The following is a 10,848-nucleotide window of genomic DNA, read 5'->3' on the forward strand; positions in this document are numbered from 1 at the left end:
CTCAAAAGCTCTTGATACAGTTGATCACAAAATCCTGCTCCATAAATTGCAGTCCATAGGTCTAGGTCTTGCATTTAGTTGGTTTTCTTCTTACCTCACAGAGAGAACTTGGATTTTTGTTGCTTATGGTAATCAATCAAGCTCCCTCAAAATCAGAAATGGATTACCACACGGGTCTATCCTTGGACCTTTGCAGTTTGTGTTATACATAAATGACATAATTCTTTCTGATCATAACTTCAGTGTCCATTTCTTTGCTGATGATACAATTTTATATGCCTTTGGTTCCATCCCAACCCAAGCCCTGGCCTGTCTCCAATCTGATCCTTTGATGCATTTCAATTATCACTCTTCCACCACTAGTTTTGAATGCAGGGAAGCCCAAATCCATGATATTCTCAGACTCCACCACTTACTCTGATTACCCAGCCATCAAACCTTAAGCAGCACCCATATGCTCCTGCAGACACGTAGAAATATTTAGGCATTTGGCTTGACAGCAGACCATCATTCAAAATAAACCCAACTCAAAATAAAGTATACTTGAGGCTACTATCTAACTCTTGCAATTAAAAAACTCACATGGTATAATTATGTGCTTCTTTTACATGTTCCAAAGAAATTCCCAATAATTAATATCATAATTAACAACATTTCTAAATTAACGATAATAATAATAAAAATAATGAACACATTTGTCTTCTTTTGAAATTGTACAATGTCATTTCTTCAGACCAATTCACAAACCTCATGACTGTTGTAAAAGTTCATTACCAGCTGCAATCATTTTTTTTGCCTAAATTAAGCCTCTCCATCACTTTCTTCTCCAAGAGCAATGTTGAGGCACTGCAGTGTCAGACTTACAGCTGTTATTGTCTAGTGAACATCAGTCTTTTATCTTAATAGTGTCTCATTTCTTTACATGCCAGCACTGCAAAATGAAGCCATAATTACTTTCCGTAATTGATGTGGTTTTACCACCTCAAACGATACTTCAAGCTCTTCTCCCCCTTACTGTATAGGTCCCACTGCTGTTGTTTGCACTAAATTTCTGCAGCTATTGATCGCTATTATGGTAAATCCAATGGGCACAATGGAACTCTATCAGCAAAATGCAGGTTAATTATCTCAGGGTCAGCCACTCTGGAATCCTCACAAAGAGCTGGTTGTTCTCTCTTTATTGTCTGACGTTAAACTGCAAATACAAATTATTATCAGAGCCCCATGTTTTTTGCTAATAAGTGGGCAGATTGGCAGAATTTTAAGTAAAGTAAATACTAATTTATCTGTGGTTCTGCTGGCTTTCTTCTCCCGCATTATCTTCTTTATTTGATGTGTGATATCTATATTTTATAAACTGTGCATTGGCAACAGCTTTTAAATTTGCTGTTTTACATAATTAAAGACAGAAATATATATAATTTCTGTATTTTGTTTTATTTTATGTTTCATTTACATACATACATTTTATCCATATTTTCAAATATTCAAAGTTCAACTTAAGATTTTTTCATGTCATAGATATAATGTGTTTAGAATTGATTAAGCAGTTCCCAGTGGTTGCACAGACAAGACATTAGAAAGTTTTTTCTAAGTTATATTTCCTGCTCTTAACAGAGGTGTCAGACATTTGACTAGCTTGAGATAAATTGGCCTTATAAGAAGGCGCAGAAGCCTATTGATGAGAGGAACCAAAGTTAATAGAATTGATTGTGGATATTGTGTTTGCTCTCTGCAGGGACTCCCGTAAATCGGATTCCTATCATGGCCAAGCAGGTGTTGGATCTCTACATGCTCTACAAGCTCGTCACAGAAAAAGGCGGCTTAGTGGAAGTCATTAATAAGAAAATATGGCGTGAGATTACCAAAGGTCTTAACCTTCCTACCTCCATTACTAGTGCAGCTTTTACTCTCCGAACACAGTGAGTATGAACATGATAAACCTACATTACTAATAACCTGCACTCATATTGTTTCTGTCTGGTTTCGTCTGTTCCTTTAATTTATCTGCTGTGATTAAAATGTGACATCTTTTGTTTAAATCTCCTTCAGATGTTTATTTGATGAGACATGTCCAGAGCGGTGAAAAGCACAGTCGTCTTTATTTCCTGCAGCAGTGCTCTGTGTGTCATCTTCACCTTCCAATCCTTGCTATTAGTCATAGTACAACCCTGATTCCAAGAGAGCATAAAATGTAAATAAAAATAGAATGAAATGAGTTGAAAATCCTTTTCACCCTATATTCAGTTGAATAAGGAAAAGACAAGATATGTAATGTTCAAACTAATGTAATCTTTGTTTCATTCCCTCCTGTTTTCTGTGTTACCTGTGTTCCATTAGTCATTTAGCTAAGCTAGCTATTTAGGCACTGTGTTTTCCCTCTTTGAGTTGTCAGAACATCTTTATCTGGGGCCTGTTTCAGAAAGCAGGCTAAGTGAAAACTCTGGGTTAACCATTTCAGTAAGGAAGGTAACTCAAACTTGAGGCAGATGGGTAACTCAAGCCCATTTCAGAAAGAGCGGTAACTTATACTCTGTTACGATGGTGACTTAGTCTGTGAACTTAACCTGGTTGGGAGTGGCTTTCTGTCTTTCTCCTTGCCTCACTTTACAGAGCGAACTGCTGCTTCATTTCCTCATTCATTCATTTACTCATGCACATTTTAGCAGAAACCAAGTAAAATCCTATTAAAATGGCATATCCTTATACTGACAATCCTATAGATGAGGAGGCTGATTTTGAAGCCCAGACTGAAGTGTTTGTCTTGTCATGATGACTTCTTAATTGAGCGGTACCGTTTTACTTCCTTGGTTTTGGCTCAGGGCCAACCCCTGTGCTTCTGTCAGAACTCGTGGTCCTCCGCCTGTTTTCCTGCCCCTTTTCTGTTAGCTGGGACGAAGTCAAATGTTACTTTTCTCAGCCCCAATAAATTAATGAAGCAGGATAGATGAGGACATTTATCTGTGTGAAAACTGCATTATGTTAGGGATAAAGCTGCTGCAAGGGTTGACCTTGGTGGATCTTGCCCAGTGGAAGCTGTGGATCCGAGATAGCTCATCCAGTTATGTAATCTTAACTGAGTTCTTTGTTTTGGCCGGCAAAATGGGGGTTTAGTGCATGTAGACCAGAGACAGGCTTGTTACCTGAGTTGGCCTTCATTGTTTAAAGTCTGTTGGTGAGGCACAACAGTCACTTTTCTGTTAATGGTAGTACTCTGAGAAGTTGATGGCCGATGCCGGAAATTAATATATATTCAAGATTTAAAGATCCAAAGTGTTTATTGTCATATGCACAGTAAGGAAACAGGTTTCCTTTTACAATGAAATTCTTACTTTGCTGTCCACACTGAATGGCATTAAATGTTTAAGGTATATTAAAAAATAGAATAATTTAATAAAATAGGCAATTTGAGAAGAGCAAGCAATTCAAGAAGAACATATATATACATTATGTGGACAAAAGTATTGGGGTAGAGCTCTTTATTATTGAATTCAGATGTTTCAATCAGACCCATTGCCAAAGGCATACAAAATCGAGCACCTAGCCATGTATTCCGCATTTACACATATTTGCAAAATCAATGGGTTGTTCTGAAGAGCTCAGTGAATTCAAGGGGTGGTACTGAGAAAAGTACCTTTGCAATAAGTCAGTTCGTGAAATTTCATCCCTGCTACACATTCCACAGTCAACTGTATGTGGTAGTGTTGGAAAGTGGAAGCGTATAGGAACAGCAGCAACTCAGCCACAAAGTGGAAGACCACATAAAGCTACAGAGCTGGGTCCTCAAGTGCTGAAGTGCATGGTGTGTAAAAGTTGCCAATGCTCTGCTGATTCCATAGTTAAAGAGTTCCAAACTTCCACTGGCATAATGGTAGTACAAGAACTGTGCAGCAGGAGCCTTATGGAATGGGTTTCCATAGCTGACCAGCTGCATGCAAGATTTACATCACCAAGCACAAGATCGAGCATCGATTGGAGTGGTGTGAAGCTGCCGCTGGACTCTGGAGCAGTGGAAATGTGTTTTGTTTAGTAATGAATCACGCTTCTCTGTTGGTGAAGGAGGGATTTTGAATTCAATTCAATTTTATTTATATAGCACCTTTTACAATCAAAATTGTCTCTAGGTGCTTTACAGAAACCCAGAGCTTGAACCCCCGAGCAAGCAGACAGTGGCAAGGAAAAACTCCCTTTTAACAGGAAGAAACCTTGAGCAGGACCCGGCTCGCTAGAGAGAACTATCCTGCTCATAGTCGGCTGGGTGAAGGGGGGGGGGCGGAGGTAGACAGGACAGAGAGGATGAAAGAGAGACAAACATACATGCAATAAGCATCATTCATCACAAAGGACAAACATGACAGGTTGTTTTAGTTGGAATGCTGAAAGACTATGTGTTGTATGTATTTAGCTGATATGTTGATCAAGTTAGTTATAGATAATTGTATTGGGTTGTTCTTCAGGGGTTGGGCTAGGCCCCTTAATTCCAGTGAAGGGAAATCCTAATGCTTCAGCATACCAAGCATTTTGGACAATATTATGTTTTCTATTTTGTGGTAACAGTTTGGAAAAGGCCCCCCGGTGCAAAAGGCACAGTCCATAACGACATGGTTGAATGAGTTTGGTGTGGAAGAACTTGACCCCTGACCTCAATAGAGATTGCCAGGCCTTATTGTCTAACATCAGTGGCTGACCTCACATATGCTCTCCTGCATGAACAGGCAAACATTCTCACAGAAACACTCCAATCTTGTCTAAGGCCTTCCCAGAAGATTGGAAGGTGTTATAGATGCATGCTGCAGAGTGCCGTCAATTCGTCTTAAAATATTAGTGCAATTGGAAAACCATACTTGTTTATCATGCTTCCTCTCTAATAGGAATTTGTTAAAGTACACCACCTAAAGATAACTGATATGACAGGATTATGTGTGGCAAAATAAGAGAAAAGAAAAAACATCAAACTGTGACAATCATCATTTAACTTGCATTAACTTTTCTTGATGTGGCCTACACTTGATATACTGAAACATTAAGTGTAATTAGATTATGTTCTCCAGTACCATGTAGTGTACACAAGAAGTTACACTGAACACCTTCATGCAGTATCCAAACCAAATGGAAATTCAGAGACATATGAAAAACGTCGGTGTCCAGGGGGTTGAGGCCATGGTTGCAGTGTATCCTGGAGGGGTGCAATAACTCTTTAACACACTGCTTGCAGCTTTAATTACACTCATGCTTGGGTGATTAAGTTTGTGAGATCCTTTCTTTATCACCACTTTTCCCTTACCAGTTATTTCACACTTGCCTAAGTAACATTGTTAAGCATTGTTAGCATTATGTTGCAGTTTATATTATTATATTATTCATACTTACCATCACTCTTTTCTTCACACTCACCATGCAGGACTGTTTTTTGGAAAGCCAAAACATTTCCTGGTTAAACCAAGTGGAGGGTCTCACTTTTCTCTTCAGTTTGGTTTATTTGAAGCATTGCCTTAAAAGAACACACACACACACACATGCACACACACACACACATATATATTTGCATATATATTTTAGATTATAGATATATTCATAGAGTCTATCTACTTATATCACCTTCCTTGACATTTGAGCTAGATTCCTCTACAACCTGCAACAACCTATTGTAACTACTGTAACTGTTGTACATGCTGTATAATGTACTGCATATCTTATTGTATTCATATTCTTCACAACTGCAGACAGCAACACAGATAGGCCTGGGAGTTTGAGGGTTCTGCGCAGTATCTTAGATGTTCTTTGGACTGTGCTCTTCTGTACAGAGACCACCGATGTTGTACCTGAAATCTGCAGTGTATACATACATATACACTCTGATACTCACTCTAATACCTTTAAGACTGTTCATACTGTATTACATACAGTATTACAGAACTTTCCCATAATCTTGTTGCTCCTGTTTCAACTTGTGTGAACCGTGTTGCTGGCATCAAACTCAGAATACACATGAGCATAATTGCAGCCATTGAACATTTTGTCAAAAGTGACATGCTTCATATCCTGTCTGCAATTAAAGCAAGTCACAGCATGCAGTTTTGGGTGATCATTAGGATAGAGGAACTGTGTGAAATAGAGTCATATGTAAATTAAACAGAGTTTTTTGTAATAAAATTATGTAGCTTGAATAGTCATGATTTCATAATGGAATTGTTTTTTTAATCCCACTCCCACCCTGCAAAAATCAATTGACTGATGATTGACGGACAAGATCTAACAAGTGACACAGTGACAAAAAGCAGAATAAATTCTTCTCTCCCTGCAGATATATGAAGTACCTCTACCCGTATGAATGTGAAAAGCGAGGACTGAGCTCACCTGGAGAGCTTCAGGCAGCTATTGACAGCAACAGGCGGGAAGGCCGTCGACAGAACTATGGTGCCACCATCTTCAATTACTCTCCTGTGGCCACACCCACCCTCCTGTCCTCACCAAAGATATATTTGCCTACTCACAACAGTGGTGTTATTTCCCAGGTGCCTGTCATAAAGAAAGGTAACATAAGACAACACAAACCATGACACAATTTTAAAGACATGACGAGATGAAACAAAACAATACCACAAACTCTTAAATATCATTCTCTGAAAAATGTAGTATGTTTTGTAATATTTTAATGAGAAGCCCCATGTTTTCTGATCTGTTCTGCTGATATCCAGAGCAATAATCCAGTCTTTCCAGTCTGCTGCTCTCTGTTTCTCTTTTGAACACAAATACCCATTTTTATTGACAAATTAATTGTATCTGGTTCTACTTTAAAGGTTAAGCTACTCTTCCTTCAAAGAGGTTTCACAAGCTTTTAAAGTGGTTCAGTTGGTTCAGTAGTACAAATCCTCTCTTTCCTGCTCGGTTTTTGATGTGAAATGTAAGCAGAACATTCTACAAATGGGACCTTAACAACAATCACAAAACTGCAAAGTGACTTAAAATAATTTGTAATTGTAGATAAAATGTTATAAAGAAACATTTTATAGTAGCAAATTGATGACAATGATATGATTATGTTGCTGTTCTAATGGAATTATACTGTGTAAATGTGAATTGTAGTGACTTTACCGTGCCATTTTTGCCAGTTTTTCACAAAATCTGTGTTTATTTTAGAATTTTGCCATATTACAAGTTAACAAGTTAATATGATAAATGTGGGACAATACCACTGGGAGAAAGTAAGAAAATATATTGGTAAATTGGGAGAGTCAACTCTAGCATTTTTATGAAGTGTTGGATTTGATGGGTTATCATATAATTTCTTGCAGTAACAACAATTAAGAGTTAATCTTGGTCATCACTCTATCACTCCAAGGAGAAAACTGCACACAATCACATTTATTTAAACTCTGCACCTTATGGGCAGTATGTTTATTCCAGCCAAAAAGCAAACATCTTGCAGGACTTCTGCATATCAGTTCTGCCGAGTGAAATCAGATAACAGACAAAACTGAAGTATATCACAGTTTTATATCAGTTTAACAGCTTTCTATTTTTTTTTAATTTCATGTCTTATTAGAAGTATGTATTAGCCTAACTGTAGGTCTGAATAACAAAAGGAACACAAACAACTTTCTTAATTTATTGTATTAAGACAAGATAAGATAAGATAAGATAAGATAAGATAAGATAAGATAATCCTTTACTAGTCCCATAACTGGGAAATTACAGTGTTACAGGGGAATGTTGGGCTCTCTCTATTTACAATTTAATTAAAGAGTTTGGTCTAGACCTGCTCAAATTGGAAAGTGTCATGAGATAACTTTTGTTGTGAATTGGCGCTATATAAATAAACTGAATTGAATTGAATTGAATTGAATTAAAGGAGCAAACAAGATATAGAGGGTGCAAAGCATGCAAGAATAAGATGAGCATTCAAAAAGAATAAATACACATTGCTCTATGCCTCCTTTTTGGGGTTACTACAATACAAAGAAAAGACACAGGTGAGGAGAACATGGATGCAGTGTACCCACTAATGCACCACAGTGAACAGGAGAACTTGTTTGATTGTGGGTCCTCAAGGAAAAAAATAATATAGCAATATGACTAATGATAATAGCGGGAGACTGCAAGATGAGAAAACACAAAGACTTTGGGGTTGATGCCAAGTTAGTCTCATGCATTAACGAGTTGGGGTACTTCAATTCATATCATAACAAAGCCCAGGAAATGAATAAAATGTATGCAAGCACTTAAGAGAATCGAGTGAATATGAGGACCTGACCCTACCACATCTTAATATGTGGAGTATCCAAAAAGTTTGGTGATCATGAGTTGTGTGGTTTTGGGTGGGAAGTTTGTATGTAAATTTTGCGACTATAATACTATTGACAAGCTATAAAACCCTCACCATTAAAAGACAAAGGGCATCTATGCAAAATTCTACTACAGCTGCTTTACTTATATATATATAACAGTGTTAGTCTTGGAAAACCATTTAACTAGAAAGCAACAATGCAGAAATGAAAATTAAAATATAAATTGATTCATCTTGATGATGTAAGACAAGATGTCTTGACAGCAAAAACATACTGGAGCAAGTTGGTATACTAAAATATTTACATGAACTAGTGTATTTTCTTTGAAAATTTTAAACTCACATCTCTTTCCTAATGCATGCTCAATATTTTTATACAGTAGCAATAAGAGCAAAGATAAAATCCAAAATTTTAATTTATTACACAAAGTATTTATCCACAGATTTAAGTATTTAACTGCCAGATACATTTATGTGACAGAAACTGTCCCAGACAGCCTAGTTACATGCCTTTAGACGTGTAATCAAGCATGCATATGTATTTAAAGACAGACATCCTTTTTTTTTCTGCAGAAGAGCCCACGATGGCCAGCTGCCTGCCCAACAGAATGGCTCTCCCTATGTCACCAAGTGGCCATTGTGCAGCAGCTGTGGCTGCACAGGCAGCGGCAGCTCAGGCAGCGGCAGCCATTCAAGCAGCAGCCCTGGAGCAGCTCAGAGAGAAGCTGGAGGGCGGTGAACCACCAGAGAAGAAGATGATGATAGTGGTAGAGGAGGAGCAGAGGACCATGCAGCAAGCCTTGCAGCATAACCTGCTGGCAATGGCCACGCAGCTCCCTCTAAACATCAAACTTAACAACAGAGGTGAGACACTCACAGGAGGTTTACAGCAGTTTATATGTATATTCTGTGTTCTCTGAGGCTTAATGATTTGGAATAATTCGGTAACATGGAGAGGCATTGTCAGCAAATGTTGTGAGCTTAGTTGTTCACCCTACAAGCCATCTGAAAAAAAATGCACAGGATTTCTTAAGTCATTTACAAACCACCGAATGCATATTTGGTGTAACTGCTGAATTTAACCTCCTCCCAGAGTTGTTTAACTCCTCCAGTTCTCCAAAACAGTACAGAACAGGTCAGGCATCAGTGAGCCAGGACAGACAGGTCTGAAATGTTCCTTCATTTCCATGAATGCACGCAGGAACCTAGAGGTTTGAGGTTGAATTCTACAGACCTGAGAAAGAAAGTACTGACAGACCAACACATTGTTGGTTTTGGTCGTTCCATGGGATTCGTTTGAATCGAGAATATTGTTAGCCTTTTCTCATTATTGTAACATTTAAATTTATCATTTTTCTTTAACAGATTATATTTAGATGTGAATCTTATGCAACACAGCAATGTCTATGATGTCTAAGATGAAATATACTCACTGAGTATTTATTGAAACACCCAACAAGAGTAAGTCTGACTTTAATATATAATTCAAAATTAGGTGTCATGTGTAATGTTGAGTTTGTTAGCTGCTTCCTATCAGGTTTAAATGATTGTGTACTGCAGTCAAAGACAGCTAATGGCCTTGCCGGAGAGGCTGTCTTAGATCAAGCTGTGAAATGCTTGAACCACTTATGTCCACATAGTTCATCATATAACGTGTAATTTGAAGCTCAGCTCCATAGACGTTATGAAGAAATTGTTCTTCTTGACCACAGGCAGAAGCTTATCATGAGTAAAAATACCTGTATTGTTGAGCCTTGGCTGTAACCAGCACATCTCATGACAAGTCATAAGTCACATATGACTTAATGATAGACGCTAAAGGAAGAATAAGGGTTCCATCTGCTCAAGTGTGATATCATTTCTGTCTGCTTCACTGCTTCCCTCGTATTAGTCATAACACCAGGCTTTGTACTTGATACATGATGGAAAAATGAGGGTGACTCCTTCTCAGGTTAATTCCCAGACTGGTCGTCTGACTCTGACCCTCACACATAAACACTGTCATTTAAAGATTATGTCTAAACACTATTATTTATCTCCACCAAGATGCACTTAAATGGATAAATTTGTGTTTACACATGGTTTAATATCACAGCAGCTCACTGAGGTTACTCTGTGTGTGTAATGATGCATTTTTATAAGACATTAATGTTATTTCATAACTAGTCACATTTTTTAAGTCAGGTTTTCAAACGGTGCTGCTATAGGATTTATTCATAACTGACATGTACAAATGGCTGTAACATCTTGTGACAGTTCTCTCTCCCCAGAAACTCTTTAAAAAAGCTCTCCTTATGCTGTCACTCACTGAATTATCACCAATACTCCACCATGGCGCTCCTCTTGCTTCTTCTGTTCCCTTTCTAAATGCTCATATTGAGTTTTTCTCTCTCTTGTTCTCTGCCTCCTCTCTTGACAGATGATAGACAAGAGACCGCATTGAACCTGTCTACCAACGGCATTAGCAGCATCAACATGTCAATAGAAATAAATGGAGTTGTCTACACAGGTAAATAGAGGGGGCGTTTGCTGATGTAATTGCAGGCAGGAAATTCAATAAG

At 38.0% G+C, this 10,848-nt stretch overlaps 1 protein-coding gene across 2 annotated transcripts in view; it reads left to right on the plus strand.

Annotated features, from left to right (window-relative positions):
* The window catches only part of arid3c (AT rich interactive domain 3C (BRIGHT-like)), an 83,094-nt gene that overhangs the window by 67,905 nt on the left and 4,341 nt on the right, over positions 1-10,848 (plus strand). For both annotated transcript variants that reach the window (XR_006843142.1, XM_046386072.1), the window contains exons 4-7: positions 1,739-1,922; positions 6,305-6,534; positions 8,861-9,151; positions 10,707-10,796. Coding sequence is in view for 1 of the 2 variants with exons in the window: in XM_046386072.1 (XP_046242028.1) it covers positions 1,739-1,922; positions 6,305-6,534; positions 8,861-9,151; positions 10,707-10,796 (795 nt within the window). In the remaining variant the exon portion in view is untranslated. The remainder of the gene's footprint in view (positions 1-1,738; positions 1,923-6,304; positions 6,535-8,860; positions 9,152-10,706; positions 10,797-10,848) is intronic.

This window comes from Scatophagus argus, chromosome 4 (assembly GCF_020382885.2).
Source record: "Scatophagus argus isolate fScaArg1 chromosome 4, fScaArg1.pri, whole genome shotgun sequence".
Classification (NCBI taxonomy): Eukaryota; Metazoa; Chordata; class Actinopteri; family Scatophagidae; genus Scatophagus; species Scatophagus argus.